The sequence below is a fragment of the Macrotis lagotis genome, chromosome X, assembly GCF_037893015.1.
Source record: "Macrotis lagotis isolate mMagLag1 chromosome X, bilby.v1.9.chrom.fasta, whole genome shotgun sequence".
Classification (NCBI taxonomy): domain Eukaryota; kingdom Metazoa; phylum Chordata; class Mammalia; order Peramelemorphia; family Peramelidae; genus Macrotis; species Macrotis lagotis.
Genome location: NC_133666.1, coordinates 560018195 through 560034161, shown reverse-complemented (window position 1 = coordinate 560034161; position 15967 = coordinate 560018195). Strand labels below are relative to the sequence as shown.

The 15967-nt window shown below is 30.2% G+C and overlaps 1 protein-coding gene across 1 annotated transcript in view; it reads right to left on the bottom strand.

Annotated features, from left to right (window-relative positions):
• RIMS2 (regulating synaptic membrane exocytosis 2) overlaps positions 1 to 15967 on the bottom strand; it is a 790122-nt gene that overhangs the window by 246434 nt on the left and 527721 nt on the right. Inside the window, exons 14-15 of the mRNA XM_074202114.1 lie at positions 13985 to 14164; positions 12964 to 13073 (exon numbers count right to left, since the gene is read on the bottom strand). Of these exons, the coding sequence (XP_074058215.1) occupies positions 12964 to 13073; positions 13985 to 14164 (290 nt within the window). The remainder of the gene's footprint in view (positions 1 to 12963; positions 13074 to 13984; positions 14165 to 15967) is intronic.

The window sequence follows — 15967 nt, the reverse complement described above, 5'->3', positions numbered from 1 at the left end:
GTGATGCAAACATTACAGATATAATCCTCACTTTACAGATGGGGAAATTATATATGTTACTAAGAAATTATGTGATTGCCCATGTTCCCACTGTAAGTGTTAGACACAGGAGTTATACCTCTAAATTCAATACTCTATCTACTACATGAAAAAATAATAGAGGAACCAGAGAATATCTTCTTTTCTAGGTAACTGGATATGCAAGAGATAGAAATTAACAGAACTAGTTTTCATACTTAGAGTTTCTGATTGCATTAGAACAGTTATTTATTTGTATATGTTTGTTATATAATGTAAAGTTTCTTGGGGGCAAGGACTGCTATATTTTTGCCTTTGTATCCCCATGATCTACTATAGTGTCTAGCACATGGGGTACGTAATATATGCTTACTGATTGATGTGATCAAAATTGTTAAGGAATAGACAGCTACTGAATAATTATAAAACTACTGAATAATTATATAGAGTTCAAGAATAAAAGAAAGTAAAGTAACACCCTAACCCAGGGTTATGAAACTGGGTGTCATGAGAACATGATATCCTCAGCAGAAATTGGGAAGCTTAGAGGAGCAAAGTTAATGTTAAAACATAATGAGTTTCATTTCAGACAAGTAGAATAGAGCTACCTACCAGACATCTAAGAAGAGATACACAGCAGACAGGTAACAGTTAACAGTACAAAACCGAAGTTAAGAAGACAGAAGGGGAGAATATATAATTGAGGAAATAATATGTATAGATAAAATAGCTGAAGTCAGAGAAACAGATGAGCTAATCAATAGAGAAAAGTATAGAAAGACAGGGGGAAGGGGCTGATAACAGAACCCTGGTAGCTAAAGAGATGGGAGGGAAGGAGTAATTAATCAAACTAGACCAAGAATTGATCAGAAAGGAAGAACACAAGAAAAATAGTGTCATGCAAACTAAGGAGTATATTTCTAGTAATAAAGATAGAAATCAAGAATGCTGAAGACTGAGAAAAGATAATGAAATTTACCAGTCAAGAGGACACTACAAAAATCCTATATAAATCTACTAATCTTGAACAAATTTAATCTGGATACAGATTATAAAGAGCATCATAACATAGTAATAGGAGTTATGGGCTGGGAATAAGAAAGTTCTGGTTTAAATTCTGCCTTTGTATGATCATGTATATTCTAACACAAATTTTTAGTGTCTTAGGAAATTCTCTAAGACAATAAATTAGAGATGAGTTGCTGATCTGCAATATGAATAGAATTACCAAACCAGGTTTCCTCTATCATTAGATCCAAATTTGGCATACTTCCACCAAAGAAAAAAAAATGTTCTATAGTATTGGATTATTTATAATTATGACAGAAGTTAGCCCCAAATATTCACATTTATTAATAAGTTGATTTAGTTAGGCTTTCCCCAAATTTACAGGAAAGAAATGGAAACAAAGCAAAGCAAATGAAAGCTTAATCAACATATTTGTTACTAGGCCATACAATAAATTTTATTTTGTGCTTCAATTTTAATTGTAATTCATGAACATATAAACTTTAGATTAAAATGATTATTTTAAATGTTTTGAAAACAACTCAATTTATAAAGAAAATTGAAAAAAGAATGTCAATGTATAATTCTAAATACTTGAAAATTATGATTATTTAGCAAGTATTTTTTCCAGAATAAGATTTACTGCCATGATTATTAAAGCAAGTTTTTCCTTTTAATATCTTTTAAAATGTTGTTAGAATATTTTTTAATCTTCTGGCAGGATTCCATTAATTTTAAATTTGACAATTTCAAATGGGATCTTTATGAATGCTCTGTTCAGAAACATAACAAAATCAAGAAAAATGTAATTACATATTTATATCAGAAAATAACTCAAATTTTGAACAAACAACACAAATTTTGAACATTAAAATTTTACTATTACTTAAATAAAAATACTCATTATCATTTTAAGTATTAATATGCAGATTATATATAGTTATTATTGACAACCAAAAACTTGCCTTTTTTCCCATTAGCTGGTAGACTTGGCTGTTTTTCCTCATTATCTTTATAACATTAAAAAAATACAAGTGATTAATATTTAAGGCCATCATTGATGCTATCGTAAACTAAAAATACCACCAAAAAAGATGACTCCACACACTATGAAAATCAATTCATGCACTGTGTTTCACACACAAAAACCAACACACCTGCTACTTATACAGGCAAATGGTAAAGCAAAAATATAAAGCTAAATGAAATTCTTTTATTAACTTACTTGTAAAGACTGAAGTTCATATTTTATATTACTAATTATTATTAGAAAGGTTTAATTTTCAAGGTAATCATAATTGATTGTGATACAAACTTGCCTTTTCTTTCATTCACTGAAGGATTTTGCTCTTTTTCCTCATCTTTATGAAATTAAAAACAGACAATGAAGATGATTAACTTTTTTCTACTAATAGCTTCATTATTGAACTAAGACTACAAAAGATGACTTACAAACATTATTTAAAAATCTGTGGGTTGTATATAATGTGATATTGATGCTTAAAAGAGGTCATAAAACAATGGTATATGACAAAAGGAAGATATTGGCTGTAGAACTTAGTGAAACTCCATTAATGGTTATGTCATTCCATAAGATGATTAAAAGCAATTACCCTGACAGTACTTTGAGCTAATTAGAACAGAAAAATAATAAACACACTATGTTTTAGTGTTAAGTAATAAAACTTGCCTTTTTTTTCATTAACAGATGACTGGTGATTTTTCTCATCTTTGTAACATTAAAAAAATAATTGTAATTAATAATGAATTGAAATTTGAAATATCAGACTATGTACTCTATGAAAAAAAGACTTTCCCTGTTAAAGTACAGGAAGAAAACAGCATTGTTCTCACACAATTGTAGAGGAGATTGCATATTATATAACCAATATTCATCTCTATTCATAATGAGGAAATTATAATATATTGGCTTAATGAATTTGTATTAACAATTATATCTGCATTATCCAGAAAAGTGACTATGAAAACTAGAAATTCAAGCCAAATCAGAATTTGATTTGAAAGGTTTGATTCTAAAATGTAAGTTAATAAATTTCAGAAGTGTCTAATATTATTCTTTAATTATGCAACCCTCTAAATTTCATTAAGTGTCTCATTTTATGGATCTGATAGAACATTGGCAAAATTATGTTAGAGATGACTAAGAATAGAAAAATCAATTTACTCCAAATCATTTAGTATATTATTAGTATGTTATGCATTTAGTAATATTTTAATAGACTTTTATGCATTTCCTAGGTGTCTGTTATCCTATTATGGATTAAGTCAGGGAATGAGGATAAAATCTATTATTTTCTAATTGATAAATTATTTTCTATTGTTTAGTTACTTAATTTATATTAAGAAATTAAATAACTTCTAAGCAGGTTTTAAAATATAGGAAGAAATCAGGAAACATGAGAATGGATCACAAATATTAGAAGCAGTATTGCATCAAAGAATTAGAGTTGAGTGGGACCTTGCAAGTCACCTTCATTTTCAGATAAGAAAACTGAGGCTGATAGGTCTAATTACTTGCCCAAAATCACACAGGACTATTAAATGTCAGAGCCTGTATGTGAAACTCAGAGCTTTTATTCCAAATTCATTACTTTTTCCTTTGATCTATGCTATCCTCTCTTTTAAGTTAGGGTAAGAGATTAATACTTGTCTTTCCAACATTAAAATATAAGTGGTCAACTGCTAAAAAAGAGAGCTTCTGAGAAACTTGATAGTCTACAAATAGAGTGATGGAAATCTGTGGTAGAGGGAAGAATTGGTATATTCCATCTTTTTGATTTGTCACTAATCATCTCTAACAATAAATAAGAAATGAAGGTGGATCTGTGAAACTATGACAATGAAGATAGCACAGACAAAGGAAGAAAATTACTATGGGACCCATTAATTGTTCAAAGATTTAAAAGAAAATCTAAAAGCAAAGTGAATAGATCCTCTTTGGGTGATTTACAAGAGGATATGGACAAGAATCATATATCAGCACCATTTACATCTGAAAGTCAATGCAATAATTACACTGTTTAAGTAGATGCACTGAAATACTGAATCATGTAAATTAATGTCAATTTGGGATAAATATTAAATAAAATGTTAAATTGACAAGAATATAATAGATAATTAATTATAGAACTAGATACTATATATTTAGCATAAAACTTTTCTTATTTTATCTTGTAAGGTAACCTGTGCTGTTGAATTTTATTATTTTCAAATTTGGAATGAAAATAAAGTAAAATGGAGTGGAAACAGAAGTACTCATTTAAAAATGGTCAAAACAGACCTGCTTTGACCTCTTCCCCTTGCTTTTTTTCACCCTGCTCTTCCACATCCTTGTTTTCTTCATTAAGCTCTGCATTTACATTAATGAAAATAGTGAGAGAAAGCATATATGTTGTTATTTGGAACACACACACACACACACACACACACACACACACAAGCAGAAATTAAAAACCCTATTAAGAAGAAGCTTTTCTTTCCTTTCTTTGGGGTTAGACAAGACCTTAGAAATTTTCCTTTATTCTCTCAAAATTCTGATATGTAGTATATATAGGATGGCATTGTTGTTCTGTTATTATATAATGAAACCACAATCTTGAAAATGTAATAATAATAATATTCATCAAAAGGCAGATGGTTGATGACCAAAACAAAGGAAAAGATTGCATTGTTTTAGGTTTTTTTACTTGTGGCACCATTAATTATCAGACATACCATCATTCCAAAAACATATGAAGTCCCTAAGAAGTGCCAATTTTTAAAAAGTTGAGTTTCAAAATAATTGCAAATGAAAACGTGAAAATCAAATGAAAATGTTAATGCAACATTTCCATATACTTTACTATACATTAATCTAGTAAATTTAAAATGAGGATCAACTTGAAATGAAAAAAAAATAGAGTTGAAGCAAAATAAAAACAGAAATCTAGCATAGCTAATAGCATTCTTGCTATCAGATACTATTTGCCTTGCACAAAGACAACTATCCTCAAACACTTTCATATTGTTGCTTTTGAATAAATTCATAGTATCTATGAATTTCAGATAAGTATAATATTGCTATATACACAAGGCAGTGAAGGCATATAACTACTTATGATCACACTGATTCTCATTTTCTTGACAAAATAATATCTTATAATATAAATTATATGACAAAAACTGAATTACTTTGTCCCTCTGCATTTGTAAGAATATTTTAGTTATAATTTTTCCCAAGTCAGTATTATTAGTCACATTTTAATTTAAAAAATGGAGGCATTCATTTTGAATACTTTGCTTAAGAAAACATATGCCTCTAACCACTGAAGATCTTTAAAATAAATGCAAATGTTCTTTAATAACATTAGTTCTTTTCCAAATAGTCTAATTTAAGTCTGCTAAGAGTAGACTTGTTTTTATTATTTTTCCTAAATTATTAAAATGCCAGTGAATATTCTATAATTAAAATATAAGATATTTCTCAAAGTTACATAATCACAAATCTCTAAAAGACTTTTATTAGTTTGAATCCTGAAACACTCAAATAGTGAGAATTTAAAACTATTTTTATAAAAACAGTGACATGATCAACAATTCATCAAAATAATTTCATCTGGATATCTTATCTGATTCAATCAATCTGAAAAATCACTATTAAAGAAAAATTACATTGTGTTTATTACACAACAGCAGCAGAAAACTGTTCTATATCACAGAAAGATTTTTTCAGAAACAAGAGTTGAAACTAAAAAGCATTTCTGTTTAATCTTTTTTGAGACCAATAATTAGCATGTTCTTTTTTTTTTTCTTTTCCTTCCTATTTCTCCAACCAATACTTTTCAGTCTCCTTTGCTGGATCTTATCTAGATTGTGTAATTGTTTGCCATTCTTCCATTTTCCCCAGCTTCTGTCCTATGATCCCTTTCCTTTTCAGTGGTCTTAAAAACTCCTTTGGATAAAATTATCTCTCAGTGGATGATTTGGATGATTTTCAGTTCAATTAATTTCTAACCCTATCCTCTTCCCTGACATTCAGTATCATATATCCAACTGCACATTGGACAGCTAAGTGGTGCACCAAATACAGCGTGAGGCCTTAAGTCAGAAAGATCTGAATTCAAATTCTGCCTCAGACACTTGCTAGCTCTGTAATTCTTGACCAGTTACTTTCTCTGTTTGCTTACTCTTCTACCATAAAACAGAATGATAACAGTACCTACTTTTTTTTTTTAGTTTTTGCAAGGCAAGGGGGTTAAGTGGCTTGCCCAAGGCCACATGGCTAAGTAATTATTAAGTGTCTGAGGCTGGATTTGAACTCAGGTACTCCTGACTCCAAGGCCAGTGCTCTATCCACTGCACCACCTAGCCGCCCCCAACAGTACCTACTTTTAAGGGTTGTTGTAAGAACCAAATGAAATAATTATAAAGTGTTTAGCACAATGCCTGACATGTAATAATAGCTATTATTATTGGTGATTATTATTGATGAGATCTCAAAATTAGTCTACAACTTAGACTCACTGTAACCAGTACTAAATTCATTTTCTTTACTGTACACCTTTATCCTCTTCTTAATTTCCCTATTACCGTTTGGGTACCTTGTATCTTCGCAGTCACTAGACTTCGAACTTATGTACCATCCTCAACTCCTCATTCTCCCATATTCCCCAGAACCAGTCAGTTGCCAAGGCCTTTTCAATTTGACTATCTTCATAATCTCATATATGTGTATGTATAAAGCCTCAGGACCTCCCAATGAATTACTGCATAGTTCACTGGTTAGCCTACTTGTTTTAAGTCCCTCTCACTCTAGTCTATTCTCTGTCACATCAGACTACATTACCTGACTATTCACTATATTCGAGTGAATCCCTATCACCTCCAACATTAATCATCAAATCCTCTATTTGGCTTCTTAAACTCTTCATAACCTTCCTCTTTCCAGTTGGCTGATATCTATACTTTCAAGTAATTTGTGATTTAGTTATGCTGACCAGCTTAATGTTCCTCATACAAAATACTCTAGCACTGAATTCTGAACAGTATCACTGCTATCCTTGAAGCCTGGAATTTTCACCTTCCTTTTCTCCATCTTCTAGTTTTCCTCACTTCCTTCAGATCCCAAATAAAATCCTACTGTTTGTAGGAATCTTTTCCTTATTCCCTTAATGTTAATATATTCCTATTGATTATCTCTAATTTATATTTTTACATACTTGTATAAAATATTTCCAATATATTTTATTTTGTATAATTGTTTTTCTACTGTTGCCTCCATTAGTTTGTAAACTCCTTGAGAATAGGGATTATCTTTTATCCTTCTTTGCATCCCTATACTTAGCAAAGCACAGAGACTAATACATAATAGGTATGGGCAGCTAGGTGATACAGTGGATAGAGCACCAACCCTGGAGTCAGGAAGACCTGAATTCAAATCTGAACTCAGACACGTAATATATGCCCACCTGTGTGACCTTGGGTACTTAACTCACTTAACTCCATTGCCTTAAATATTTTTTTTAAAAAATACCTAATAGGCAGTTCAAAAACATCTACTGAGTGACTCATTCATTTTAAGTTGGCTTCCCTTGTGTATAAGTTATTCAGTCTTAATTTGTTTGACCTTAAATTATAGCTATAGTGTTATTTTCTAATGGTGAATTACTCGTTGAAGGCAAACCTACTTTTAGAGTCAGATTGTCATAAATTAACAAATTAATTTTCCAATAAATTTTAACTCAGGAGTTATTACAATTTTATTATGTGAGGATGTTAATAGCAAATATTAACATAACATGTTTGAAAATATGCTTTAAGAGTTGTCAACATCTTGGGGCGGCTAGGTGTCATAGTGGATAAAGCACCAGCCTTGGAGTCAGGAGTACCTGGGTTCAAATCCGGTCTCAGACACTTAATAATTACCTAGCTGTGTGGCCTTGGGCAAGCCACTTAACCCCATTGCCTTGCAAAATCTTAAAAAAAAAGAGTTGTCAACTCAAGGCCATGTTTGAACTTGATTATTAGTATTCTTTTGCTCCTGAAATTATGTTATATTTTACATAATGGCCTTCACATATCTATGAAATCTATATCTCTATGATTTGTAAATTCCTTGAGAATAGGGATTATTTATTTCATTTTGTCTCTGTATTGGCACATAATGAGTGTTTTAAAATGTTTGCTAAATTTAACTTGAATTGTAGATTGATAAATAATGAACTAATAGCCAAAGATACTAAATAAACAAAAGGAAACCTTAAATGATTTGGGTACTCCTCTGAGAAAGAGTTATGGACAGATATGGGATAGGAATAGAGAAAGCAAGCATGATATATCAATGGGGAGAGTACTGATGCTGCAGAAACTGACATGAATTCAAGAAACATTTATCAAACACCTTCTTTATGCAAAGCACTATATTGTAAGATACCAGACAAAAAAACAAAATGAAAAAAGTTCCTTCAAGAAACTTAGATATTTTACTATATCACAATATACTGTGCTTAGGTCTTTCAAAATTTCAAAATATAAAGCACAATATATAAATTCAAATTTAAGGAATTTAGAGTGACCCAAGAAAGAACCTTCATTAGCTTGGAGTGTGGTTTAGCAAAAAAAAAAAAAAAAAAACTTCTGGACATAGAATTCGAAGATGTGGGCTCCTATTCCACTTTTGACACTATTGTTTTACTATGGGCAAATTCCCTATCTTCTCTGAGTCATGGTTTCCTCGTATGTAAAAAGAAGATAATAAAACTTGCATTATTTACTTTACACAATTGTAATATGAATAAATGATCTATTTATTGATCACTGAATATTTTGAGGTAATATGTAAATATTGGATATCACAGAACATTAATTTCCTGAAATTCAGACCTATATTAATAATATTTATTCTGAACTAGCACAAATAATTCCATATTCTAATAATAACTAATTTTAAAAGCAGAAAAGTGATATATGTAGGTAAACTAGGGATGAGATTGTTGCAACTATCTCAAAAGGAAACCTACTTTCCCATGGTCAGAAGAGGAGCTCTTTTCTTCCAATGAGAACAGAGCTCATAGTTAAAAACCAATTGTCTTCAAGGTTTTCCTTCTGTTCATTAGTCTGTTGTCCTAAATGGAGTTAGAAAAGGGCATTGATGAAAGAGCCTTCTTTTTCTCCCATTGGAAATGATGATTGGTTTTACTTATCTAAACAAACACCAATTATTTCTAATATTAGATCAATACACTACAATTTGTAAGTTCAGAACAATGGTGCTTTTCAGTTGGGCATAACAGGGTAAGTGACTGAGAACTCTTAGGGAGTACAGGGGTCCATCCATATAAATAAAATTTACCTCAAAAGTATACTTTACCATTAAAGAATTTTTCCTATTGTAAAATATTTTTTATTTTTACCTTTAAGTGTTATAAGTATGAAATATATTAGGAGTACCTTTATGAAATAGTGTTTCACCAATAATTGTATGTTTACATTAGAATGGAGTTCCATTAGATTAAAATTAATTATTTCTATAAGAAATATTACTGATACATGGATAATAAAATTCTTTTTAGGAAGTATATTTTTGAATACAAGTGTTCTTCAAGGAGGCTTCATTATAGTTTAAATTGTATTTAACAGCTGAATAATAAAATAGTAAGAAGAAATTGCAAATGCAGACAACTAAATATGAGAATTCAATTCAAAGAAAATCTCTCTCTACACACACACACACACACACACACACACACACACACACACACACACGCACACACACACACAAACAAACACACAGAGCAACAGAAGGGAGAAAATGGTGTTCTACATAAAAATGATGATGATGATAAATAATTACTAACATTTATATAACATTTATTATATGCTATATAGTCTACTAAGGTTTTTCAATGATCTCATTTAATCTTCACAATAATCCTGGGAAGTAAGTACTATTATCTCTACTTCACATATAAAGCAAACAGAAGTTAAGTGACTTGCTCAGAGTCTAAGAGCTAGTAAGTGTCTGAAGCCAGATCTGAACTCAAGAAAATGTGTCTTCCCGGCTTCAGGTCTGACACTCTATCTATTGCACCATTTAGCTACAACTCACCTAATAAATTTCTGTAATAATCATAATTTTGATATTATATATTAGTTGTTTATTTTAAAAATTAACTAATTGCAAAAAGAAAGTCCTAAAAATATCATTAGAAACTCTTTCAATATAATACCAATATAATCCTGAATATTTTAATGATTTGGTTTTTTAAATATACAGATATGATTAATTTTCTACGCCTTATATTTCAATAGTGACATAATATAGTGTGAATTAATATTAAAAATGGAATTTTCCAAGGCCTTTTAGAAATAATTTGAAAAGCTTCAAAGTAAGAATTTAATTCAAGAGTACTCATCAGAGAGAAAGAAATATTACAAATTTATGTCTATATATACATACACACACATGTATATACATATATATGTATATGTGTGTATATATATATATATATACACACACACACACACACACACACATATACATCTATTTGGACTTGTGATTCATCAGTGTAGGGTATTCTTGGTGAGAAAACACACTACAAATGCAGATTAGCAACTGTTCTGTACATTTTTTTAGAGAACAACTTGGGAAACTGAAGAGTTAAATGTCTTGCTCATAGTCATATATCCAGCATGAATAAGAAGGGAGACTTGAATTCAGACTTTTCTAAATCCAAACCTAATTCCCATATCTACTAAGACACGTTGCTCCCTTCCTCTCTCTTTCCTTTCCTTCTGTGAGTCTGTCTGATCTCTCTCTCTCTCTCTCTCTCTCCCCCTCTGTGTGTGTGTGTCTGTCTGTCTCTATATATAATTGATACATAGATACACATATGTGTGCATATACATATACATATATTTATAATTCTATATTTTCATGTAATGAACTTTTAAGATGGCACTTTCAAGCCCATAGTAAAAAGATGACTCATTGAATCCTAGATTTAGGGCTAGAGGAGACCAAGAAGACATTTAGTACATTATGCTCATTTTAAAGATAAGGAAACAGGGGTGCAGAAAATTTAACTGAATTACCCAGGATCATAAAGGTAGCAGAATGAGGATTTGAATTCTAGTACACTAATTTCAAATATAGCACTTATCCTGCCATATTATACTGCCTTTCATTTCTGCACAACTCATTCTTGTTCAAAAATAATGTCCATATGGTAACATCAGACCACTGATAAAAAAAGCAGTGACATTCATATTCATAGTATCTTCTTAGAAGTAAGCACAAAAAGTCAGTTAACCACAACAGAATTACAAAAAATTTGTAAACTAGTATACAAAATGACTATTTAAATACAAAATACTCATATTTATGATTATACTTAAGTTATCAACCTAAAATTGAAAATCCTAAAAAAATATTCCCTACATAAAATTATTCCTTTTAAAAGCACTTTCCAATCAATTGCAACGTGCTTTTCTCCTTTCGATAAATGTTCTTAAATAAGGGTACCTTCAAGTCTATAACTAGAGATATTATTCTATCATCCAAGAATTGTATAATAGAAAGATAATAAGATTTTATGTAAATAAATTCCACTCATTTCTAACAAGTTTATCTTTTTTCATGTTACAATAGAGTAAATATTCACATAAATTTTATATTCACATAAAATATAGCACTTTTATATTGCTAAACATTCTGTGTGTATCAGGAAAAAATGATGCAAAATATATGTTAAGGTTAAAAAAGGGGCATTTTAAGTTTTTTATGTCCAAATTTGATAAAAAAAAATACCATAAACACTAAATGAAATATTGATGATAGAAACATTTGAAATCAATATAGAGTCTCAATGACATAAACACAGACTGCAATTGATATCTTTGATTAAAGTCTTATTCTAAGGATGGAACTGTTTAAAAATGAAATTTATTAGAGAAAAGACATTTTATTCTGTTGGTATTAATAAAAGTGAAAAATACTTGACCATATGCTATAAAATAATTTTACTAAACTAATAAAAGTCCATATGATGAAGGAACATCAATTGCAGTTGGGTTTATTTTTGCTTACACAGCCCCCCAAAAAAGGCTTTCAGCATAAAACAAACCCTCTTTTATGTACAGACCTTCATAAGGTTCTATCTCCTTGTCTCCATTGTCTAGGAAAATAAAACAAAAACAAAACAAAAAAAGGTAACCAAAGCACAGGGGTTAAAAACAACAGAAAAAATATATATTGGCACAATATGCATCTTCTCAAAAGGAAAATAAGTTTATGGGCATTTCAATATATTTTGTAAGTCACATATACTAACCAAATGAAGATTCCCAAATTAACAAAATAAATGAGTAAAGATCTTTATTATTATATTCTATTTCCAAATATGTCTTTTAGTAAAAAATTTATGTGTGGGTATCATGTATATAAATAGTTGTTCTTATGCCAAACTAAGAAAGTAATAAATTATCAGTACAACATGCATTTTTATTCTTATGTTATTATTACCTTTTTCTGATACTCCAGTTTTGAGGATCACCATAGTTGTGCATCAGTTAACCATCCTTTGCAGTTGTATGAAAATTGATTTGACTAGTTACTTCTTCACGCTAACAACAAGCATTCAAATTTATTTATAATACAAAACTACCATTCAACTTATCCTTTAAGAATATTAATCATGTTTGTCTTTTTCTTACTTTTGATGTATTTAAAACTTTCAAATGATCTAAATAGGAAAATTTATGTCAATGTAAATTTTCATTTATGTAAATGAAAATATTTTTGCCACAATAATAAATTACATACTAGTACAAATATAAATAATAACAGTTGAATATTAAGGCAAAAGTGTAAAGAAATTCTTTATTCACCTTAGAATCCAATGGCATTTCCTAAATGACATAGTTTGCAATAAAACTTACTTCTCTCCAAGGTCCCCTTTGGCGGGAGCTGTGGGAGCTGTCGTCCCCTGCGTCCTGCCACTGGAGTACTTGATGGGCTTGTTTGGACAGACCCAGTACGAGGATGAGACCTACAACATATATTGAAAAAAAGACATAGTATGAATACTCCGTACTAAATAAATGTAAGGTTCTTAAATGAATTTGGTATAATGATACATTGATTAATGATAATTTAAAGAGCTTTAGCTGTTAATTAAAAATAAAACACTATCTAAAAGAAAAAAAATGACCAATATCTAAATACTAAAAGATGTTAATAATATAGTTGTGTGCGGATATGTATACATACATACACACTCACATGCATACAAACTAGTACAGCAAAGTTAATGGAATTACTATTAAAAATTAACATCCAAACTAGATGAAAGCAGAAAGAGAATTCTGTAGCTCAGAAATGTGGTGATGTTTTATTTTTCTTCCTACCTGACTCCAATCTACTCTAACTTTCCTTTTTTGGTCCAAACAAATATGCCAGCTCATGTGAAATAGATTTCATTTGTAAAATAATTCAGGAACTTAGAATAAACCATGAACAATTTGAAATGTAGTCAGAAAAGTTAATAGTTAATACATAAAATTAATATCAGCATAAAACATTTTGAAAAATAGCTTCATTTTGATGTTATTATGATGACATTTCCATAAGCGATGTCTAATGGACACAAACAATTTCTCATTCTGTAGGAGAAGAACATGATGGTTATGATATGCTTTATGTGGGAAATAACCCAGGACTCCTGATAAATGAGAAATCACAAAACAAATGTAGTCAAACAGTTAATAAACAAATTACAATGGTAGCTACACACTATTATATCCACTGAATATAAATAGTGTGTTTACACTGAAAAGGTTAGTATCTATTGCTACTAGTGATCAGCCAAAGATGATAAGAGATACCAATTAGCCACTGGGAAAATAAAATGGTGTGTTGAAGGGGCAAAAGGGAAGTTAGTCTGATTGATTTGTCTTTCACCTCGATAAGGCAGGTGAAGGAGGGGCAGATCTTCCAGTCATTAATGAAGGCATCGACCTCATGAGGTTTGTGTCAGGACGTTCAGTGGATCTGGAGCGGGAGGTGGTCCGCTCTAGGACAGGCCGTTGTTCTGTTGATCTGGATCTGTGATATGGCTGTCTATCTGCTGCTTCACAATTCCTGTAATGTTAGTCAAAAAGCAGCTCAGTTGACCTTTAGCTCTTCTTCTCTTTATTAAGTTATGATGCATCAAACTGATTTTGAGAAAAGTCACTGTTAAAAGTTATGGAGAACATAAAGAAGGAGCTACTATTTTTTTCAACATTTTTGAGCAACCTTTAGCTTCTGAAGAGTACATAATGATTCATGTTCTGCCTTCAACTAAATATCAGAAAATTTGATTGAAGGCACTAGAAGTTGCTTATTATGTTTAGGCACAATAAAGGACAATAACTGATCTAGTATTTACACATGAACTCAAGTTTTATGAATCATTTTCTACAGTATTTCAAAGAGTTCAGGGATAGCACAGTCCTTTCCCTAGCATCTTTCAAAAGTGGGCTGGGCAGGAAAAGAGCTACATATGCATTATTTTCCAAGTTGCTAAAGTAGTGTAATCAGCATAGCAACAAAGTTATCAAAAATCATTTGGCATAGTCAGAATATATCAATGAAATCAGAAAGGTCTACTTAAAGAATCAATTATGGTTATGAAAAAACAACATGGCCTTTCAGAGGACCTGACTAGTTCTGAAAGTCATGTTTATGCATGAAGTCATGGCTATGTGATTTGCACTAAAATAAATAAATGAACAAATAAATAAATAAATAAAACTAGTCAATTTATGTGCCACCTTTTTCATACACTATAGCATATCAAGTAAAGGGTATTCTGATAAGATTATCATATGTCATTGGTGTGCCACTTTTCATATAAAGAGGTCTGTTTGGTTACACATAAAACCAAATCCAGAACTTAATCTTTGTTAAAAGTCACATGCTGAAAGTTTTTTAGTGTCAATATTACACTAGTTACACTGTTTACAGTACTAATAATAGCAGATTTGGGCTTAGAACAACATATAGTAGGATCCCACTATAGTACGGCTTGTTATTGTACACAGGTACAAATTCATATAGATTTGAAATTAAATCATATTTCCAACAAAAGCCTGTACATAATAAAATTCAAAAGTAGTATTATAAGAATTACATTATTAACTATAAATTATTTCAGTCATATATATATACAGTGAAAGTAAACTAAAGATAAGTAAAAATAAAACTAATGATATTTTTAGAATTATACTATTAGAAATTGGATAAATGGAATGAAAATATTTTTTTCTACATTGCAATTATTTTAGCTAATTTTAAAACTTAAAGTGAACATTTAAGAAGACTTTTATTATACTTTAAAAATTTGTCAAAAATATTTCTTTTAACTTAATTAAGATCAACATGGTAATTTAAAAGGGAAAGAGGAAATAAAAAGCGTTAAAATATGATGATTAAATGGTGACTTTCACCAATATCAGTAGTTTCTGTCAAAACTTTTCACAAGGTTGGTGCATAAAAACAATATCATAAACTGGTCTGGTAAGGAGAGGGAAATGAATTGGTCAAGGATTACTGAGATAGGCAGGGCAGTTAGCACTGCAACAAGACTGAACTGAATCAAAGTGTTAGCTTGGTAAGAATGGATAACAATTCATTAATAACTTGGTCAGAGGTGGTGCCAATTGTAGGTGAGAAGTGAGATCAGCTGTAGTAATATTATGAAGGGCATGTGTATAAAAATGGTATTAAAATTAATTTTAAATAATTAAAAAACAAATACAGGCAGTTTCTTTAGTCAAAATATTAAGATATTAAGAAAGCTATGTTTATAAAATAATACTAGAGAACAGTTTAAAAATGTTAAGTACTCCATTATAATTTTATATTACCTCTTTACATATCTTTCCTTCAATTAATAGTAAA